The sequence below is a fragment of the Uranotaenia lowii genome, chromosome 3 (assembly GCF_029784155.1).
Source record: "Uranotaenia lowii strain MFRU-FL chromosome 3, ASM2978415v1, whole genome shotgun sequence".
Taxonomy (NCBI): domain Eukaryota; kingdom Metazoa; phylum Arthropoda; class Insecta; order Diptera; family Culicidae; genus Uranotaenia; species Uranotaenia lowii.
Genome location: NC_073693.1, coordinates 302209581 through 302233343, shown reverse-complemented (window position 1 = coordinate 302233343; position 23763 = coordinate 302209581). Strand labels below are relative to the sequence as shown.

The following is a 23763-nucleotide window of genomic DNA, read 5'->3' as shown; positions in this document are numbered from 1 at the left end:
TTTTAGTTACCATATAATGTATTCCAGAAAAGTACATTTAGATATTACTTGTTTAAAAATATCATAAGAACGGGACCATGTAGGATCCAGCCATTCAAAAATCACCAATTTATTGCAAATGATATGACAATTATGATTTTTTTTAAATTCTTTTATCCTTTAAATATTTTTTTATTTTAAACTTCAAATTCATATTGTATTAACTGTGTTCGAAATTATTCAATCAGAATCCAGAAAAGTACATTTAGATATTACTTGTTTAAAAATATCATAAGAACGGGACCATGTAGGATCCAGCCATTCAAAAATCACCAATTTATTGCAAATGATATGACAATTATGATTTTTTTTAAATTCTTTTATCCTTTAAATATTTTTTTATTTTAAACTTCAAATTCATATTGTATTAACTGTGTTCGAAATTATTCAATCATTTTGAATTGGTTTGTTGACTGAGTGTGAATTTGGATTCTTGTTTATTTTTATTTATTCAAACGAAAATATTATTATTTATACTATTTAAATTTTATTGGTGATAATTATTTAAACTGTTGCAACGTGGTGGATTTTTGTTTTGTTTTGACCTTGTTTCTGTTTCAATAACTTTTTCACTAATAAACTAAACTCTCCATTCACATATTGAGTTTTGACCTATGTCCTTCTTACTTCATGTGTTCTGCTTTTAAAATCTGAATTCTTTTTAATAAAAAGGGGATTGGGGAGATTATTTCAATTTACAATGCCTATGAGAATGTAGTTCCGAATTTTCTTAAATGATTTTTACATTTTTTAAAAGTTATTAAAAAAAACAAAAGCTGATAGAATCTAGCTGCATATTTGGATGTAATGAATTCAATGAAAATAAGCTCAAAAGTCCTTTGCACCTTGGAAAAATGTAAGTTTTGTGGCCTAGTGTAATTTATCAAAACTCTTTTGAATAATGAGTTGACCATTTAGAAGAACAAAAAGCACAAAATAAAATTTAAAGAAAAAATTGTTCCTTGAATAATATTCAAAATTAATAAAAAGAAATTGTAGCGACGTTTTCAGTAATGCAAGTGATTAATAATAAATTCAGGTTTAATTTTTTGGCTTATTGTGTTGACTATCGTATGTATTAAACGCCTGTCACATGGTTACCAATTTGTTGACTTGCAAAATTATCAATCGATGAATAAATTGTGAAGTTAAAATGGTTGACTTCAAATGCTGAATTTGGTTGGTTACACTTCTTAATGAAAACTCATTTTAAATACAACCCATTTTTTTGTGTCAAGATGTGAGTCTCGTTTGTTTAGGCCCTTTTGTGAATTTTGAAAATTTTGATTAAAAATTTTTATATTAACTTATTTTAGATATATTCATATAAAATTGTTAAAATAACTTAATAAGTAGGAGGATTGGTGTTATTTTCGACTATACTTTATATTTCTTTTGAAAGCCATGTTTTGGGCTAGTTGATAATTAAATGATAAAGGTTATCAAAACAGTTCATGAAAATCAAAAAAAAAAAAAATGTGTGAAATGATTGATTTATCATGAGAAAAGATTTTTTTTACAAACCAGCAAAAACTTTGTTAAATTTATACTCGTTTATGGGTAAAAAAATTCCATTTTTTTAATATTTTCAGCATTATTTGACTATAACTCTTAAAACGGTGCTTTAGGGTGCGTTGAAACTCTTTCTTAGTATTTTTAGAACTTAATACTAGGTCTTAAAAGTGAATAGAGTATGGGGCAATGCGGGGCTCTTTGACAAGACTTTAAAATTTTTGACTTAAAAAAAAATGGTTTTCTCACTCATTTTATGATAGATTAATTTAATGTATAAAAATTTTGAACGGTTCCCATGAAAGCTGTTGTCAACTTTGTTGTTACTATACTTTAAATTATAGAAAACATGTTTTCCATATAATTTAAATTGTTTTCTTCATCGAAATAATTTTTTAATTTTTTAAAATCTGATATCTGTGGTTTATTCAATTCCAAGATAATAAGATAATGAGTTGAAAAACTGGGGATATCTTAGTCAAATATTAAGTTATTAACTAAATACTAAAAAAAGCGATACGATGAAGTTCAGTTTTTGACGTTTTGCTTAGAGTCTCCATTTCCCGGCCATTTTTTGCGTTCCCGGGAATCGGGAAATCTGACGATCCTTTTCCCGGGAATCCCCGGGATCCCGGGAAAATTGAAAATGAAGATTTCAACAAGGAGATCCTAATCCTCGTATCCGCGTATGAATTCTTATCAATATGGTATTATTAAATTTAAAGCAGTATCTAGTATTGCAAAATATTTCAAACTTTTTTAATGCGTCAAAAATTGAATAAGCAATCCAAAGACCCAAAAACAAAGTATAACCGAAACACCGGTCTGATTCTAGCTGCAAAATTTGAAATAATGAAGAAAGATTTCACACTATCTGTAGAAGTTAGTTAGCTAGCAGTTATTCATCGAACATGGAAAATTTTCAGATAAATATCCATTTGTTTAATAATATGTCATTTCTTTGCTGATAATTTTGCTACTGTAAACAATATCCAAAACGGAGGTTCTTAATAAAGAGCGTTGCAAAATAGAACAGATTCTTTCCGTAGCGTTTCATTATTCGTTTTATTGTTTCTTTGGCGTTTTTCACTATTTACACTAAGTTTTTGATAGGGAAAACATGTTTTTTTCAAATCCCTTGTGTTAATCAGATTTTGAAAAAAATATTTGAGACTAAGCCATCAAGGTCACTGATCACACTGACATGACACCTAGAACACAAATTCAACCATTTTCAGGTTATTTTTTTTGCCAAAGTTTGTAGGTTAGCTAAACCGACGAAAAAATTAACCTGTTTAGCCCAATTTTATCGTAGAAATTGCCTTTTTTTTAAGTTGCATGGCACTTTCTAACTGGAATAACATTTCTCAAATCGATCGATGGGCACTCTGGAATTGATATTGCGTACTGTTGGAAAAATTATCCAATCAACGAAATCGAGTTTCCAGTGAGTATGGTCAGTGGTAGAACTATAATTTTCCTTGCTAAATATGCTTCATTTTTTTCAATTTAAATCGTGTAAATTTGTAGTAATTTAGAACATTTTACTGGCTTCGGGAATTCCCGGGATTTTAGATAAGAGTTTCCCGGGATTCGGGAATTCCCGAATTTCTCTAATTCCCGGGAAATCCCGGGTAGGACACTCTAGTTTGCTGCCTTTAACCCCATAGTAAAATCTTTGCTTTGATCTTACTTTAAAAAAAAGTCATGCATTGAAGGGTTAAAAAGCACTGCAATTATTCAGAGCGAAAAACTGAAGGATAAAGGTTGAAGCAAGGCAAACTTTTTTTCTTTAATTTTCTCGTATATCGTTTATCCAGTCAAATGTAAGTTTTGAATGCTTCCCTTTTACAATCGACTGTTTCGTTTTTACGACCTGTCCTTAAAGAAGATACCAATGATAACTGAACTGAATTTACAACTTGACAATGTTAAACAGAAAAGATCACCTCTATTTTTCATCGATAAATCAAACAAAAACAACTTGTTGAATTTACGATCTGCATCTCTGACTCAAAGCTCTCAGCAAAAACAAATTTTAACCGATCGTATCAACAACAACCCGGTGGAAATCCCACCCTTAAAACCCATTCAGGAAAATGCTTGAAAAACAACTTCAGAGAGATCCATCGCGAGAGACTGAGCTCATACTTGTGGGACTTAGTAAACTAATCATTCATCTTATCGACATCGTTCGAAGGGTGGAACCGCACTTCTCTCCAAATATGCAAAAACTTTTCCGCCCATCTACTCGGCTCCAAATCGTACCGAAGCCAAGAGGGTGGTTTTGAGGTGGGATGAAGTCGGCCCACACCCCGATGCAAAGTAATGAATGAACGAATAGTAGTAGTTGGATAGGTAGTAGCATATCAGCTGTAGCATATTTGCGATCATACCCCGGCGAGTGTGGCGGCGAAAATTAGTAACTTTTATCCTATATAACTAAACTGGTTGGAAAAATCTGTTTCCAGTCGCGTGATCGCGAGTGAGTTGCGGGTCGTTTGCAAAGTTAAGTCTGGTGAGGGTGAAGCGAAATAAAATAAAAGTTCACACGCGTCGGGTGTTTTCAACGGTTGTATTTCGGGGTTTTCGTCCGCTAAGAACGTTCTGAAAGGAATTTGTTCATTCAGTTATAAAATAAAGCACTGCTTTGTGTTTGGTGAAAAAAGGTTCCAGAAAAAAGCTCATTTTACACCTGGAGGGAGCTCAAGAAGAGGAAACTGAACTAAACTGGCAGTGAAAAAAAATATCGGGGGTGTTAAAGTTTGAAACGTCCACAAAACACCAATCAGGTGCGCCAATTTGTGCTTCCCAGGTGGTTGTGCCGGGAAAAAAGTGGAAACTCTAAACCGAGAGAGTGTTCAGTCAGTGGCAGCAGCAGAAAGTCTTTCCCGGGAAAAGGAAAATGAAACCAATGGTATGTGTCTGTGGAAATTTTCACCGTGATTTTTGTTTTCCAGTTCAGTTTTTGGGGTCGAGAGATTTTTTTTTTGGGGAACTTTAACGTTTGTTCCTGTTTTCGCTTTGTTTTGAGGCAAAAGCTCTGAGTAGCGTTTGATGGTTGATGGTGTGTGTCTATGTCAATGTCTGGTTCAAAAAAGCGTGCGGAGGCGTGAAAAACTGAACGTGTTGAAACAGTTGAGTCTTGGCGGCACGATTCAATCAACCCGGCCTGGATGGTTGGATTTTCTTTTTTGTTTTGGAAATCAGTGCCGGATGAAAACCGTTGAGCCCCGGTGAAGAGAGTTTTGTCCGGATGAGAAGAACTGAACAAACCTCAATCAGGCGGCCTGATTTTTATGGGGATGTCTCTTTTTATGTGTGGTGGATGTGTGATTTGGTAGCTGAGGTCCAGTGCTGCCGAGTTTTGGTTACCAGATGTTTACGAAAGACTGTATCAAGACTGGCCTATTTGTTTCTTCCATAAATTTGAATGAACTTTCTATGTGGACTGTGTGTGTTCTATTCAAAAACTGTGTAATGTTAAGCCACTTTTTGTATAAACATTACATCAGGGTACATCATAATGTTTTTTTTTTGTTTCGATTAACGTCGTTTTAACATTGTGTCATTCGCTAATTTATATCAACGATGAAGTTTGCGGAAAGTTATGGAAAAACTTATTCGGTTCAAATGTGTTCGAATTCACGAACATCAACTCAGGAGTCAACTGCTTTGTTACCTGAACCATATCTCCAGCCCAACATTTTGTTATGGAAGAAATGTTCTGTAAAAAAATCGTAGATCCTCATTTATTGATCATCAATGAGAACCAATAAGATAAATTTATGTGCTAGGTAATTCAAAACAAAACGTTTTAAAAACTTTTGTTGATAATGTGTGGTGTTAAAATTTTAGGAAAATATGAAATTAAAAATAGCAATCAACCATCAAATCTGGTAAGAGTGTATTCGTCTAATATAAAAAATGTCATTTTTTTGTTTTTGGAAAAATCAGTTTGATAAATATAATTGAAATATATTAAAATTGCATTCTACCCAAATGTTATTTAACCTTCATCCGTTCCTGAATATTTTACCCGTTAAGGTACATGGAGTGCAAAATTGACACTCCTGAGAAAAACGAATATATCTTTCTTGTTTTCAAACCATTCTTAGACAATTTATAGGTTTGGAAGCCTCGTAGTGTAACTCAAACATGTTTTTCAGACAATAATCACCTTCAACACTTCCGTTTTCTGTTATTCAAAGTCTAAGAAAAAAGATCCGAAAAAGAAGCTCCGGAAGAAAACTATAGAGCAGCTAAGATAGCTCAAAAAAATATCACTTAGTTTCCAAGAAATTTTTGAAGTTGGAAGCTATACATTGCTTATAAAGATATTTGTGTAAAGCAGCAATGAGCCCTCGAGACATGCCCGTAGGAACGGGAGGGGGAGGGTTTGGGGGTTAACCCTCCCTCCCCCCATTAGGGTCCAAAAATGCCAAGCAAAATGTTTTTCCCAAAACTAACAATTCAAAATTCCAAATAAAATTTTAATGAAACCCTAAAATCATTCAAGAGTAACAATCTCCATTCAGAACTAAAGTCAAAACTTTGAAATATTATCCCACATCAATAATTCTACTGCTGTTTTTGAAAAAAAAATCTAGCTCGTTGATATAAATTTACTCCAAAATATCGAATTCCAATAACGTTAGCTTTCCAAATCACCCAGATTTTGCCCGAATTTTTGCACTTTATTTGCAAAATCGAACAACAATTTTGATTGAGTCAATTAAATTATGTTTTGTGTCTAAATTTTTTGAGTAAATTTAATAAAAATTAATGTGAACAATTTTTCGAAAGCTTAATAATATGATTTAAAATTGTATATTAATTGAATACTTGGGGAAAAATATCTGGAAAGGTTAGGCTAAAATAATTTCGAATTTTGTGGATCTTATTTTGCAAAAATAAACATTTAAACTTGAAGTCTACGATAAGAATTCGGATTCTGTGTTCAGTTTATTGATACTGAACTTCAATGTGGATTATCATTGGGAAAGAATCCTTGTTCGAATCTCGGTTCTGCTTTTCAAACTTACATGTTCGAACCTTATCTTTTCGGAATATGAAAAGAAAATATTCAAAACTACAAACTATTTCTAAGATTTGAAATTCTTACTTCAAAAAAAAGTTTCATAATGGTGATTAAGTATTGAATAATCTGAAACCGTTCCATCATTTGCATTTTTTTCATATTCACAAGTTAAATTTCGAATAAATAACAAAAGAAAAAATTCACATTGAAAGTCAACAATTCAGAACTGAAATAAGAGATGTTTGGTTGAAAATTCTGGCTCAAATTTTGCTATTTGTCCCAATTTCGCTATTATAATAAGTATGAATTATTATCTGGAACATGGATTCCTTTTTTGAATTAGGAATTCAGATTTCGAACTCAGGTTTAAAGAGCAGTTCTCAGGTTCAGAATTCAAACTAAAAAAAAAGTAATCAGCTGGAAGTTAAGTTAATCAAGATTTAAATATCAATGTGAGAATTTTCACTGAGGATTCAAATTACAGGCCATCGCAAATTCAAAATTTTGATTCCGGATTCAAAATTAAATTTTATACTCAACCAGAGTCAGTTTGGTTCACAAGCTACGCAAATAAAAAATAAAATTTTGAATTTTGAGAAACCTAGATTTTATTTTTTTTAATTTTACTGAAAAATATTTTACTGATTATTTTAACATTTTTTATAGTGCAGATTTTTTTTTTAACAAAGTTTAAGAGAACAACCAAGGATGAGGAACTTCGTTCCTTCCAAGAGGCTTTTGAGATCCGGACATGAAATTACGCTCTGAGATACTAATGAATTTGAATTTTGGTTTATTTTTGCAGGATTTCACAAATTAAGCTGCCAATAAAAAAAATTCAAGAGGTTTTTAATTTGCATTATACCAAGAATAAAAATAAAAATAAAGGTGAACAAAACATTAAATTATTTGAAATAAATTACAAATTCAAATTTATTTCTTATTCGGGTAGATTCAATCTAAAATAATCATAACATGCATTATCACATTGCTTTGAGTCCACTAAAAACTCACGTAAAGTGTAGGTATACTTCATAAGGCTCAAATTCTTTTAAGGGTGTATTCACATTGTTATTTCGTAGAATCTACGTGAAAATCAATTGGAAAAAAAATGTAGTTTTTCACGTATTTGCGACGTGCAAATTATTTTACGTGTTGTTCAAGCGATGTTATAGGAAAAATTTTTTCAACTTTCTTAAAAAAAAAAATAATAACATATAAGAACTCAGTACGTTATTTATTGATTTTTTTCATTCTATCAAATCTTGCCACCAACTGTGGCCTCAAAGATAGCGTTCAAGTCTTCTAAGCAAGAGATCATGAAATCGAATCTCGGTCACAGGAAACATAGTTCAATTTCTGTGGATTGGTGTTATCACCATTTGTAAAATGCTAGCCATCATATCCATGTAAGATGTTCGCCTTAATGTTTAGTTATTTAGATCTTCACTGAGATCCTATATGTGTGTGTTCGTTTTTTTATAGAGGCAAAAACGCTCGTTTTGTTAGCTTTCAAATTCTGGTTAAAATGAAACCATTAACAATTCAAAAACATTTGATCGTCAAAATAATTGAACATTAGAGGCACCAAAAAAAAAAAATCTTCACAATACTTAGTTTTATTTGACTTTTAAAATCCATGATGGTTTTTTTATACTATTTATATAAACTTCATCAAAAAGGCATATCAAGGATCGAAGAATTGTTTCATTATTTTCTTGCAAAACTATTGAATTCTGTATAAATTTTCTAGACTCTAAAACAACATAGGTTCTTTGACTAAATTCGTTGAGCAATATGTAAATAACAGATTTTTCATTTATATCATACCAATGATCTTACACGGAACCTCAAGTCTAAGAACACGTTATTCTCCGTCTGTTGGAAATAATTGGGTTCCGAGACAAATTAAAATAAAAACTTTTCAAAACATATTCGAAAAACAGAAATTTAACCAATGAATTTCAGTAACAAGGACAACAGATTCCAATAAAAAATATAGCTCATTTTTTAAGTTATTGCAGTTGTAAGCTCCAAGAGACTCATGAATGCAAGTGATGAATAATAAATCGTCGCAGGATTTTTTTCAAAGAACTTGTCAAACTTTTTTTCCCGTAGAATTGCCTTGAAAAATTTCCGTTTTAAAGAAAAAAATGTTTCGCCAATGAGATCTTTGATGACTGAAAATCGGATGATGGCGAAGAAGATCAAATTTCTTGAACAATTCATGTTATTCAAAATCACCAGTGACAAACATTTATAAGGCTAGCTATTCAATTTCGGTTGATATTGTTTAAATAATATTTGATTTTTTTTTATTTTTCGTTTCTCAATCTGTTTCATAATAAATTTAAACGTTCTTGTTGTACGAAATAACGTTTAATTTCATTATTTGACTTTACAAATGATAATTATCAATACAGCTTTGCAAATAAATCACAAGTGTTTTTGAGTGCGGCCCGAAAAGATATTCAATTCAATGTGGCCCGTTAGATTGGAAGGTTGCTTATCCCTGGTGTAAAATATTGCAGCGCTAATTTAATTACACAAGTAGAATTGGTATTTTTTTTTTTTAAATATGTCTTTATTTGTATCAAATCATGATTACACTTATATTACATTATTGCATTAAACTAGGTGTTCAGCTCAATAATGAACTGTTCATAGCCCTATAAGTAACTAGATTATAAAAATTTATTTATAAGATTTAAATTTGCTGAGCGCAATCAAGTTTTTAATGTAGGAGAACATCCTGTAATAGCAAAAATATTTTATACTTAAAACTAAACACTATCTTAAAATTAAACTAAACATAAAGAGAACGAATCTCTGCGATGGAAGACTGCATCGATTTGCCTCTGAAGTTGGAGATGATTTTGTTGGCCATCTCTTCGATAGATTCAATGCCTGCAATACGATGAAGATCTTCGGTGCTGTGCCAAGGTGGAAGCCGCAAAATCATTTTCAGAACTTTGTTCTGAATCCTCTGGATGACTTTCTTCCTCGTCGCGCAGCAGCTAGACCAAATCGGAACTGCATACATGATCGCTGGTCGGAAAACTTGTTTGTAGATGAGCATCTTATTTCGCAGACACAACCGGGATTTCCTGTTGATGAGAGAATAAAGAGATTTAGTGTATTTATTACATTTAGATTGAATATCTTCAATGTGATTTTTAAAAGTAAGATTCCGATCAAGTGTAAGTCCCAAGTACTTCACGTGATCGGACCATTCTAATGAAACCCCATTAAAAGTTATGGAATGATTTTCATTAGGTTTTAAAAAATTTGCTCTTGGCTTATGGGGAAATAAAATAAGTTGAGTTTTGGAAGCGTTAGGAGAAATTTTCCACATTTTCAAGTAATTCAAAAAGGAATTTAAATTTTGTTGCAATCTACTGCGTACCACCCGTAAATTTCGACCTTTTGCTGAAAGCAAAGTATCATCAGCAAATAATCTTCTACCTTTTCCTTCTGGTACATCAGGAAGATCAGAAGTAAAAATATTGTATAAGATTGGCCCAAGTATACTGCCCTGAGGGACACCAGCTCTAATGGGTGTCCTTTCAGAGCATGAATTTTGATAGCTTACTTGTAAGGTTCGGCTAGTCAAATAATTTTGAATAATTTTGGTGAGATATACAGGAAAATCAAATCGAGCTAATTTAGCTACTAAACCTTTGTGCCAAACACTGTCAAAAGCTTTTTCAATATCAAGAAGAGCAACACCAGTTGAATAACCCTCAGATTTGCTAGCGTTAATCATATTAGTTACACTCAAAAGTTGATGTGTAGTAGAATGTCCATGACGAAAACCAAATTGTTCATCAGGGAAAATGGAATTCTGATTAATGTGAATCATCATTCTATTCAAAATAACTCTCTCAAATAGTTTACTTAAAGATGGAAGCAAACTAATTGGTCGATAACTTGAAGGCTCTGAAGCACTTTTTCCAGGTTTCAAAATTGGAGTTACTTTGGCATTTTTCCATTTATTGGGAAAATAGGCCAAGTGAAAACATTTGTTGAAAATTTTAACTAAAAAATTTAAAGTGCTTTCAGGCAACTTTTTAAGAAGAATATAGAAAATCCCATCTTCCCCTGGAGCTTTCATATTTTTAAATTTTTTGAAAATCAATTTAAGTTCATCAATATTTGTCTCACAAGAACTTTCAAACACATTTTGCTTAGAAAGAATATCATCAAATTCTAGGGAAATTTGAGCATCAATTGGACTTACAACGTTTAAATTAAAATCATGAGCAGACTCAAATTGTTGGGCTAATTTTTGAGCCTTTTCTGAATTAGTTAAAAGAAGTTTATCCCCATCTTTCAAAGTAGGAATTGGCTTCTGGGGCTTTTTCAAAATTTTAGTTAATTTCCAAAATGGCTTTGAGTAGGGTTTTATGTCCTCTACTGCTTTAGCAAAATTTTCATTACGAATGAAATTTAAACGACGTTTGATCTCTTTTTGAAGGTCGCAATAAATTAATTTCAAATAAGGATCTCTAGTACGTTGATATTGGCGTCGACGAATGTTTTTCAGTCGTATCAAAAACTGAAGATCATCATCAATTAAAGGTTGATTGAATTTATGTTTAACTTTAGGTATTGAAGCGGCTTTAGCATTGACTATTGTAGTTGTCAAATTTTCTACAGCCAAATCAATATCTTCTATTGAATTCAGTGGAACGTTTACATCTAAATTACGTTCAATAAAATTCATATATCGCTCCCAGTTAGCCTTTTGAAAGTTAAAAGTTGATTTTAAAGGGTTTTCAATGGGACTTTGGGATAAAGAAAATGTTACTGGAAGGTGGTCTGAATCGAGGTCCGCATGAGTAACTAATTGACTACAATGCTCGCCTAAATCCGTTAGAACCAAATCAATTGTGGAGGGATTTCTAATTGAAGAAAAACAAGTATGCCCATTAGGATATTCAACAGTATAATAACCTGCAGAGCAGTCATTAAACAAAATATTCCCATTTGAATTTGATGAAATATTATTCCAAGATCGGTGTTTTGCATTAAAGTCACCAATAATAAAAAATTTAGATTTATTTCTGGTGAGTTTTTGTAAATCTCCCTTCAAAAAATTTTTCTGTTCACCGCTACATTGAAAAGGCAAATATGCGGCAACAATTATAATTTTCCCCATAGAAGTTTCTAATTCAATTCCAATTGTTTCTAAGACTTTTGTATTGAAAGAAGGAAGAAGTCTTTTGAGACGACTATTGATGACAATAGCTACACCCCCACCTTGTCGATCAAGTCGATCATTTCGTAAAATTTTAAAGAAAGCATTGCTTTTCAAGTTATTGTCTGGCTTTAAAAAAGTTTCAGTGATGGCAGCAATATGTATGTTTTGAGTTTTCAAAAATAAAAAGAACTCGTCTTGGTTAGCCAGCAAAGATCTAGCGTTCCAATTCATAATATTTAAACATCTATTTGGATCCATGAGGGAATCGTAAAGTCATAATAATTTTGTTAGCATAATTAAAAGAAGTTTGGAAAGCTTCAAACATTGAATTTGCTTTCAACATAAGTTGCATCATTTCCATTAAATTTTGATGCAAAAATTTTAATTTTTCCTCAGTAATCTCACCCAAATCAACAAAATTGTTAGGATCAGAAAATGAAGGAGAAGAAAAAGTATTTGAATTTCGGGGATTTTCCCAAGCCTTCGCGTGAACGTTGAGACTTGGTTTTTTCCCATTTTTATTAGTTAAACCTGAAGAGGGCAACCCATTTTCAACCACCTCTGAGAACGATAAACAACGAGTCTGTGGCGCAGAATCAGCCCAGGTAACATTAAAATCACTTCGGGTATTACCCAGCCGTGATTCCAATGTAGACCGAGGCTGAATGCGAACAGGCAGGTTGTTTGCCGGCCCGACGTGTGAAGACGAAAAAGAGGAAGGAGGAGAAGAAACTTTTCTGGAAACTTTGGGATTTTTCCTAGAAGCAATAATTTTTGCCCTGATGGGACAGTCTAGCGAATTCGAGGAATGATTACCTGCGCAATTTGCACACTTAAAAAATTCTGTTTTTGGCTTATCACCACCAAAAAGGCATTTAGATTTTTCATGATCGAATGAGCCGCAAAACATGCATCTGGCATTCATTCTACAATTTTTAGTGCCATGACAAAAAGCTTGACAACGACGACATTGCGTAATATTTTGAAGAAAATTGGTAGAAGATTTACGAAAAGGTTCGAATTTGACTCGACAATGAAACATAAGACGAGCCTTTTCAAGAATTTGCAAATTATTAACCTGATCCTTTTTAAAATGGATCAAATAAAGTTCAGGAGCAAAACCAACACTACTGATATTATTCGTGTTGGTTCTTTTCCTCATTTGAATTACTTGAATTGGAGAAAAACCTAACAAAGAATTTAATTCAGCTGTGATCTCATCCGGTGTCTGATCGCCAGTGAGACCACGAAGTACAACTTTAAATGGACGATCACTTCTAGTGTCGTACGTAAAAAATTGGTGTTTTTTATTATTCAAATAATTTAAAACCTTTTGAAAATCATTAAAAGATTTTCCAATATACGAGCGGTTCCCCTTCGACCGATCTGAAAAGAAATCTTCACATCCTTGACGGAAGTGACGATTTCTTTTCGAAAGGCATTGAAGTCAGGAATCGTGACCGTTATTGGTGGAATCTTTTCGTTTTTAAGAGTATAAGAAGAAGAAGAAGGTTTCTTAGTACTCTTATCAGAATTAAATATGAATATTTCCTCATCACCGATGTTATGAAGGACATCGAATGAATTGGAAATTTCAACTTTTTTGGCAGATGGCCCTGGATTAGGTTCAGCAATCCGTTTTCTTCTGGCCCTTGAGCCGGCCGAAGACTTCCCCATGCTGGAAAGAAAAGAGAAAATATGAATAAAAGAAAATGAAAATAATTTTAGCACTGAAAAGTGCTGATTGAAATACAGGTAAGGAAAAAATAAATAATGTAAAATGTTCCTGCAGGTACACAGCAACGATACGATGCTCCGGCGTACGTGTTGACGGCTCAACGGTACAGATGGAAGTGTGAGTAGAATTGGTATAAAATAACCTTTCTGATGAGTATTAATTTATGGCAAAAATCTTGCGTGAATATTATCAAAAGCCATTGCAAAGTCGAATTTAAGTGCAAAAAAATCTGAGAAATTGCAAATTGATAAAAAGTTCAAAATACAGCTACTTTTCAAAATTCGTCAAAAATTCTGTGTTTCGTATTTTGACTATCCAAACATGTAAAAGTGTGTCAAATATCGTCAACTTTTCAATGTTTTTTTCAAAATTGATCTGGTGTGACTTAAATGATTTTGATTATTAATTGTTTGAAAAGTACGGTTTTACACCCTATATTTACATTTTTTTTGGTCATGATCTTAAAAAATTTCAAAATAATATATCCTTTTGTTCAACGTTTAGCTTCTAACTTAAGCTTTCTTGGACACTAAGTGAAGTTTTCTGAACATTCCGTAGCTGTTTTTCTAAGATATTGAATAACGGAAAACTGAAATGTTTTAGGTGGACAAAGTGTTTTTATTACATTTGAATTACGTTACTGATTTCTTAAATTAAATACTATGTAAAAATCGGTTGAGAAACAAAAAGGATTCAGCGGATTTAAGCGAGAAGAGTCAAATTGACACTTGAGGTTTGATCAAGGAATTTTTTATGGGCATGCACGCACCCTGTTCAAAAAAAGGTAATGATGTGAAATTTAAGATTTCAAGAATTCGTTGAGGGTCCTCGAAAAATATTTTTTTTTTCATTAGGGTGCACCAGAATAAAGTTACAAGCCGACAAACTTCCAATAGTGGGATTAGGGTTAATGAGTTTATAACTGCTGAGCTAAGTGTTTATTATGATGCTAGAAAAAAAATGTTGTGATAAAAAAATAAAGTATTTATGCTTTTAACAATTAAGGTTAAAATTTATCTCGAATAACAATGTTGAGGAGGTGGGACACTTAATTTTGAGGAATCGTGTTAAAATAAAATGATGCAAGCTACTCCGTTTTAAAAGTTCCGTTGTATGATGCTTAAGTTTGTCAGGTTGCCCAGTTAAACTCTTACTTGCCCGGATATTTTTTATACAATTTGGGAATAGTTCGGTCCGGCTCGGCTTCTCGATTTTTTCCGGATGTATTAATTTTTCTGTAAACTCAAACAAAAATCTCAAAAATATTTATAATTTTAGATTTTTGAGTTTTTTTAGGAAAATGTTTTCAACTCCTACAGGAAGTTTATAATACGATCTTAAATCTGCTGATGTGTTTCGATGAAGAAAATTGATTTTGTTGAAATATTTCTAAGTTTCGAGCAAAATGTTCGGGTACTGCCTGAATTTTAAAGTAAACATCTTGAAATCAAAAGACTGGACTTTCTTAGGTTTAGCTTAGCTTTGCTGTGCTTGATTGACTACTCAAATCCACCTTATATCATTGAACCATCCTTTTTTTTTTCTAAATAATGGATGATTCGATGTTCGCAGAATTAATTGATAGATTTGATTTTGATTACAGTAAATTCATTTTGAATTCCATGATCGCTGGCGGGGCTAATTAAAATGAATTCCACATCGCCAATCGTTGCTATTTCGTGATTGACCGAGGTCATCAATTCTGATCAAAGGTCAAAAGAATGTTGCCTGAGATTGGAGATACATTCACAATGCCCAAAACTGATGCGCTCTCTTCGATCAGCAATAACGGGGCCGGCCACGTTCTAGTTGTTAATAAATATTTTGAGAAAGTGAGAAAGGGATGAAAGATCAATGTTGTGCATTAGGACCGAGGTCATCTCTGCATCCTAGCAAAAAAAAGAATTGATGTTGGAAGTATGGGTGAAAGGTTATGGTTAAGAGGTACTTTTGACTAGGGGGTCATAAACCTGCGGCTCTTTGGATATTAAACTGCCGAAAATTATTTAAACGTGTTAATATTTTTGAATCAGTCTAACACAATAGTTGAGCTGTTACTGACAGAAAAATCGAAAGTTAATCATTTACAATAAAAGTAGTTCTTAGATAGCCTCTGTTTTGTTATCAAACAACGTTATCAAATTTTATATTTTAAGCGCCCGCAATTACATTTTTGCCCTCTTTGAAAAATTGATCCGTTGCAATTTCCAATTTAATTGATCTGTTGCAATTTCCAATATAGTATGAGAATTTATCGACTACGTTACAACGTTAAATATCCTCAATCCACAATGATTTGAATTAAAAACGATTATTTTAATGTATCTGAATATGAATACCGTATAAGCATCCAGACTGCTCGGCGTTAACCAGACTTTGCCCGGATTTTCAAAGAAATAATTAGGAAATGCCCGGTCCGGTTGCCCGAGTATTGGGGAAAAAGTTCCGTTTTTTCGGGTTTTTTTTATAAGTATTTTTCACCAAATTTCAAATTTTCGTCTAAATCAAGCGAAATAAATTCCCATGTATTTTTTGTAATTTTGACACAAGATTTTAATGCCACTGGTGAGCCTTGGCAATAATCATTTTTCCTGTGTATATTTTTTAGCTTTTCTCATGTCTTTTTCTAGGAAATAAAATTACCCAGATTTTGGCTGGATTTTCGCGGATATTATACGGATTGGAGTTTACAATTTGGGTTTCTGTATATACCCAGATTTGCACGGCCTGGATACATAAAGAAAAAAATCTGTGTAGCTTACTTAATAAAAAAATCTTGTTGAAAAATTAAATGATACATGAAATTCAAATACAAAACTCCAAAACTAAGAATTGATAATTAAAAATTAAAGTTTGACAGCTTTTCATACTCAAATAAGCATTCAAAATGAAATGAATGAAAATTTCAATCCTCAAAATCTATTTGAAAACTTAATCACAGGCTAAAAACTTGTAATCAATAACTAAAGTGACCTTTACACCCCGAAGCAGTTTTTTTTTTATTATTAAACTGCATGAATTTACTGAACGAAGTTTCAGTAATGCACATAATTATTTTTAATTTTTAATTTTAAAATTAATCGCCGTTGATTTGTTTTCATTTATATTTTCGTTCCAATTCTATAAAAGTTTCCTTGGACTGATTTTGCCAGTTAAAATATTCCTACGGTTTTTTTTTATTAGTTATGACGAATTTTTAACGAAGGCTACAATTCACATTATTACAGATTCATGCTAGTCAAACTACAGATTTTTTTTTCCAGTAATCTAAGCTGGAGCAAGCGTTGATGAATAATCTTCAATGAATGGAATTTACTTCTTTATTCAATTGGACGCACAATACTGAAGAATGCCATTTGACATGAATTGAGGTTTTTCTTTAATCTTTAATGTGGCTCTGTCAAACCCTGATATTTTGAAAAAGGACACTTTCCACTAAAAAAGTGGCCGACCATTGGACTAGTGCGATCATCTTAGACTAATAACTGTTTCCACAATTTCTGTGAATTATTAGTGTAACTTTAATATTTGCAATTGAGTCTAGGTTTTCTGCTTTTTTTTTAAATCTCAGATCATTTTATCATATTTTGCTGAAAAAAAAAACACTTTTTCGTACTAAAACTGTGACAAACTTACTTGTTACTTAATGAAACGAAGGAAAAAAAAATAAATAATACTAAATGATAGTTTTGAAAATTTTAAGTAGTTTTCTAACTTGCATTTTCAAACACAAATTCAAACACAAAAATAGAGAGTACTGAATTGATAAAAAAAAATCAACTTAAAAAAAGCGTATTTCAATAAACACGTTAGGCCACAATTATGGATTCTATTCTATGAAATTTCTTCCAAAATTCCCTGACACTGATCCTTTGAAATGAGTTGAATGGTGATCGACTGAAAATAAGTTATACTTTAAGAACCTAATGCTGTAAAAGATTGAAACCAGTTCCAATAAAAAAGTAATCAATTTATTTATTTTTTCTTATTCTTTTTACATTTTCAGTAAAATAGTAGGTCTTTTTCATAAACTTAGTTTTGAAAACAAACAATTTAGTAAGGAGTAGCAAAAAAAAAATTTTTGGCTTCTTGGATCATTCTTAATAGTCTTATAATTTTTAAAGTAGAATGTGTTTCACTAATAGAAAATAACATTCATCAAAAAGGCCGTTAAAACATTGATATTGACAAATATTATTAAAAGTTTTCATTTCTATTACATAAGTACTTTGTGAAAGTTTTCCAACCAAAATACATTTATGTCGGAAGAATTTTTTTACACTGCTGGCCAAAAGTTTGGGATCATCCCCTCAAAAACATTAACATTTTGATCAGCAATATCTCAGCTATCTTATGACCCTAAGATGATCGGGTTTGAATTTTAAGTTTGGTTTTTGAAAAGTGTCCCAACTTTAAGCTAACTTTTTTTTTTTTTTGTTATAATGTTTTTATTTCAGTCAGTTTAGTACATTTCTAAGTAGTTTTTGAGTGTAGTACAATTTTTCAAACTATCATTTACTTCTAAATGGTACATGATGTACCTGATAAAAATTTTCAATGCTTTTCTACTATTTACACTTCTACAATTCTCCTCAGGATAACAAAATTTCTCGAAGCTATTGGAGCTTCGAACATGTTGCTGGAAAACTGCCCACATTGGTGCAACTGCTGAACACCCAGCATACTTGTGATCGATGTCTTCTACCAAATTACAAAAATTGCAGTTTGGATCATCTCGTCTTTCTTGTTCATAGAAAAGTGCGTTATGGTTTAGCTTTCCATGAACCAGCAAAAAGTATATTGACTTTTCTTCGGAGTCCAATTCTCGGCTGTTGATGTTTCTCCAGATCCGGTTCCATCGTTTGTTGATTCTGCTAACTATGCGAACAGGAGGCAAGGTGTTAACGAAGTGCTCGTAGATTCGCTTTGCCTCTGGTGCTGCTCGAATTTCCGCATTAATATCCTCCAGCCCTCTTTTTATGATACTTAGATGTGACATCGTATGAGGTATTATATCTAAGGTAATGTATTGGTTGACGGACGGGATTCTGTCCTCAAGTCGCAAAAATCGGTTGACCAGTAGAGACTTTGACTTCAAGTCTGGAGAGTGTAGCCCAAGTCCTCCTTTGCTTTTTGACCTTACTATGTCGGTTAACCTAACACGTTGTGCCGGAATATTTGACCATAGAAAATAGCCGATTTGGCGGGTGATCATGGCTATATACTTATTTGTCAAGGGTAAAATTGACGCTAAGTACCATAGTCTGGAGCATATATACGTGTTGAGGAGAAAAACTTTCTGTTTCAAGTTTAACAGTCTGTAACGATGTGTTATGAGCATAGCATTTATATTTCGGTATAGTTTTTCCATGTTAGCTTCAATGGTTTCTTTCACATTCCTAAGCTAACTTTAAGTCATATGAACTCAATATTATCATTTTGTCAAATCATACGAAAAAAGTTTTGCTCACGATCTCTTGAATAAGATAAAAAAAATTCCAATATTTCATAAGATATCTGAGGTATGGCTGATCAAAATTTTTATGTTTTTGAGCGAATGATCCCAAACTTTTGGCCGGCAGTGTATATGCTTGAAAAACGTGCTGTGTTTAAGTATAATATCTACCCCAATTTGGATCAACAAAAGGAAAAGCCACCATAATTACAAAAATCCCTTAGAAACGGCATCACTGCTTGCCAGGATGAGCTGTGATTGTGTCAGCATCATCGGCCCGGTGTAAGACTAAGAGTGTGAAAAGTTGATCCTTTCGAAATCGCTCCATATCGGAAGCCTTTTGGAGCAAAGCCGACACTTTTCCGTGACACGTTCGACAGCATCTGGATGGGTGGGTCTTTTTCTGTTTTGGAGACTCCTCCTACGACGACGCTTTAGTGATGGCCATCAAATGGGACTCTGGCCGGTACGATATGGATGTGGAATGGATTTCTTTTTTTTTACTATCCTGTTCCATCCAGGGGGCCAAATTGAACTCGCATGACCACTTTCAGTCGAGGCCAGCCGGGGATAATTTAGCTCGCAAGCACTAACAGCAGTCAAATTCAGCACCGTCGTCCGTCAGTTGCAATCAACTTCGACGTTTGTTTGATCAAACTCGGCCAAGGATGCAATTTGAACAACTCCTGCCTGTCTGCTTGCCTTTGCCCCGCATTTGCTTTACATTGCCCACGGGAACTGTAAGAACTCAATTATCTGCATCTGATAAGGAAGCAGAAATCTTTTTTCTTGTGCAGCTGGGTTTCATTGAACAAATGTATGATGATGTCAGATTCTGGGAATCCAGAGGAAATGAAACCATCCATTCTCATCAGAACTGAGCGAATAGGAAACTTAAATGACGTAGAGGATAGCCTTTAAGTCTTCTAAGCTAATGGTCATGAGATCGAATCTCAGTCACGGTATGCAAAGTACACTTTCTGTGGGTTGGTGGTTTTCAGAATTGGTAAGATGATAACTCCCATATCCTTGAAACATGTACGCTTAGTGTCAAATATCTAGTGAATGGAATTTATTTGAGGAAACACCAAGTTTCGATGAGATCCTTTAAGTGTTTGTTTTCGTTTTAAAAATATTTTTTTCTTTAGTTTAAAAAAAACTAAGCATTTTATAGGACCAGACTGATGATGACCAAAAAACATGATGGTTTTGCCTATTTAACAGCTGACCTTATTTGGTTTCGAATTTGTCTTGTGATTAAAAGAAGAAAAAAATCAAAATCTTCTCTTTCTTTTCACTATACAAAAGATAAATAAAATAATACAAAAGGGAAACAAGAATGTCTTACAAATATCAAATGTTCTTGAATAATGTGCCAAATAGAACAAAACAACAATGCTGTTTTCTCAACAAATTTAACATATTTTATTTTTCTAGTCATTGAACTATATTTGAAAAATCTAAAATGATGTGGTTTTAATTTTTAACACTTTAAAATAATTCTCGCATGAAAAAAAATATATTAAAAACATTTATTCCAATATGTCATTCGATAGAGGTTAATATGAACTTAATAATGTCATATTTTCAAAGCAATTTTTCATTCTCAATGTTTATTGAGAAGACGATTTTCAAAATGTATGTTATGGGTATCAGGTATCAGAATGGGGGTAGGCTTAATAGCGGCACGTTATCCAAACATACGGGAAAATTGTACCTAGCCTTTTTTTATCCAAGATTTCATCATTTACCTGAGAAACCTGAAAAACCTATAAAAGGAAGAAATAAATTCAATCTATTCAAGATGGCATAAAGCCTTTCCACTAGGGAATATTAGCAATAAAGCTCAAGGGACAGTTACATATAAGATGGAAGGGATCTTCCACATCTGATTCACAACTACCACATACTGGAGATTCAGCACGCTGAATGTTGTGCATGTGATAGTTGAGTTTACAATGACCGGAGAGTGCTCTGATCAAAATGCTGCAATGAGATTTATTTAAAGTTAATAAGTAACTCGATATGATTGGAGATTATTATTATTATTAATATTTATTAAAGACCCTTTAACAATTGTCATTCGGGTCAAAATGATTGGAGATGGTTTTTCTAAAAATAATTTAGTTTGACGACAAGTGTCCAACTCTTCCCAGTATCGTTCATGCTGGTTAGAGGACCAAGTTTGAATTTGGTTTCTGAACCAACATGGTGATATTGGGACAGCCGGCTCTGGTCCGTAAAATTCCTTTTCCGACCCAGCTCTAGCGAGTTCGTCGGCGCATTCGTTTCCAAAAATTCCCTTATGTCCGGGTACCCACAGAAGGTTTAATCCATTGCCTTCTTCGATTGCATTCCGGCATGCGATTACCAGTTTTGATCCAGAACTGGAAGCACTGAGTGATTTGATAGCTGCTTGGCTATCTGAACAGAAATAAATTGTTCTGAACATAATCTTCTTTTGAAGTGCAATTTGCACTCCATACATAATAGCATATAGCTCAGCCTGAAAGACTGTACAATATTTTCCTAGAGGTTGAGCATATTCTATGTTCAACTCGTGACAGTAAATTCCTGCACCTGCACGGCCGTTTGATAATGAACCGTCAGTATAGAATACAATATGAGAGGACATTTGGTCCTCTACGAAACCTGATAGCCATTCTTGAGGAGAAGGAAATTTGACTTTAAACCCCATGTAGGGAAAACTACTCGAGAGTGTTAAATCGTTTGGCGCTAGATTAAACTTGTTTAATCTAACTAATTCAGGCCACACATTTGTATGACTCGATGATCTTTCAATATTTCCTGACAGCCAGAGACCAACTGCCTGTAGACGAAAAGCACATGAGAAGGCTTCCTGTTTTAGGAACAAGTATAGAGGTTTGATAGAAAACAGAGCCTCTAGTGCTGCAGTAGGAGTTGTAGTGAACGATCCGGACATCCCCAAAAGACACATTCTTTGAAGGTAAGTCCAACAAGTTTGCGTTCTTCATAAAAAAGTTGAATCAAGCCAAGATCATACAATCGCTCAGTACATACTGATATATTTTGAAATTACTTGAAATTATTCAGTGAAATTATTCACCAAAATGTGTACATTTTCACAACGTTGTGGATTTTAATTTTGATATTTAGAGAAAATCATTTTCATCTAAAGTTAGCGCGGAACTTGGTGGAACTGGTAGCGTGTTGAATGACTTATAAAAGTGTGGGGTAAAATCAAGACCTCAAAATGCCTAACAAAAAGCTCTCATTTTTGTCTAGCTGTAGTTGGACCGCTTGATTTTATAATTAATATCAAAACAAGCGCCTCGTAAAATTAAACAATGTTGGCGAATAGACTGAGTCGATTTGGGGTCATTTATGAATTTCTCAAATCCTGGGGTCTCTAAAGCTTCGTCTTAGTCCATAACTCATCCATGATTTTTTGCAGAATTTTTGAGTAAGGTAAAGTAATTTTGAAATTTCAGGTTTGTATGGAAAAATTGAATATTTTGTAATGAAAAATTAACATCATTTTGTTTCTTCTGTGGAACAGAGCCAGCTGATGGTTTTTGGGCCAATGCATAAATTTCCTAAAGAAAATTTTCCGCTGAACAACTTTGTTAAAGACCGTTCTTTCGTATCTTATTAGAGAAAAAAGTTATTAGCTGTTTAACAAGAGTATGTCTTTCCGCATTCATAAACAATAAATTCAATCAACATCACAACTGGAGCCTAGCGAATTACTGCAGGAAAAGTAGTCATACAATAGGGGAGATGGGGGCATAATGGCCACCTTAAGGAAAACGGTTATTTAACCATAGAAAATAGCTATAATATGGAGGTTACATTATTGTTTCGTGTTCAGACACTTGAAAAGCCTATTCCCTAACGGGCTGAAACGTGAAAAACTAGATGAAAACGTTAAAAAATGCATTTTAAAAAATTTTGCCAAAAGCTGAAAACCAGCCACTGTGGAGGCATAATGAGAACCCCCCCTGAGGCAGTATGAGCACCATTAATCAGAGCAAGATGTGCGTTTTTGCCCGGGAATCTAGCAGCGAATTCAATTCGATGAAGTCAGGTGAGTCGTAGATTCATCAAACAAAGCAATAACAAAATAATCTAGGTCTGTTTGTAGAATACAAACAATTCACGCACGCTCATACATTAAGTGCTTTGTTCGGAGGATGATGCTACTAGCCGTATAATGTAACAATAAAAAAATCGATCATGAATTGTGAATGGAAAAAATCACCTCGAACAGAAATCTAACTCTAGTCTTTTGATTACCTCTCCGACACCTTACCAATAGGCTAAATTGTCGGATGAAAACTAGTCAAGGTGAGGCGCTATAAATCAATTTTAATTCGCTGCTAGATTCTACGGCAGAAAATGCTCATTATGCCTCGATAATATGGTGCTCTATATGCCCCTAGTCAACAAATTTAAGTAAAAACGTGTTTTAAAATTGATAAAAGTGAAAAATCAAAAATTTTTTGATGGTAAAAATTGAGAAACAATGTGTACATCATGTTGCAGTGCGTACATTATAGATCAAGGTTATTTTAAGATCATAAGAGTTTATTTCGTGGTGCTCAAAAATTATAATATTTTCGTAACTTGAGGACAAAGATAGTTTTTTTAAAATATCTCTGTAAAGATGATAAGGAGATTCCTTTTTTTGTGAAAAATTAATACTATAGGAAGTACGAAACAAATCCTCATAAAAATTTATTCAAGAAAATACGCACTTTCGTAGAAAAGCGTAGTTCTCATTATGCCTCGGG

At 33.1% G+C, this 23763-nt stretch overlaps 1 protein-coding gene across 2 annotated transcripts in view; it reads left to right on the top strand.

The window, feature by feature from the left end:
• The first annotated feature begins 3989 nt into the window (after positions 1 to 3989).
• The window catches only part of LOC129757773 (basic-leucine zipper transcription factor A-like), a 138631-nt gene continuing 118857 nt past the window's right edge, over positions 3990 to 23763 (top strand). For both annotated transcript variants that reach the window (XM_055755072.1, XM_055755070.1), the window contains exon 1: positions 3990 to 4468. In XM_055755072.1, the coding sequence (XP_055611047.1) occupies positions 4457 to 4468 (12 nt within the window). In that variant the 5' untranslated portion in view covers positions 3990 to 4456. The remainder of the gene's footprint in view (positions 4469 to 23763) is intronic.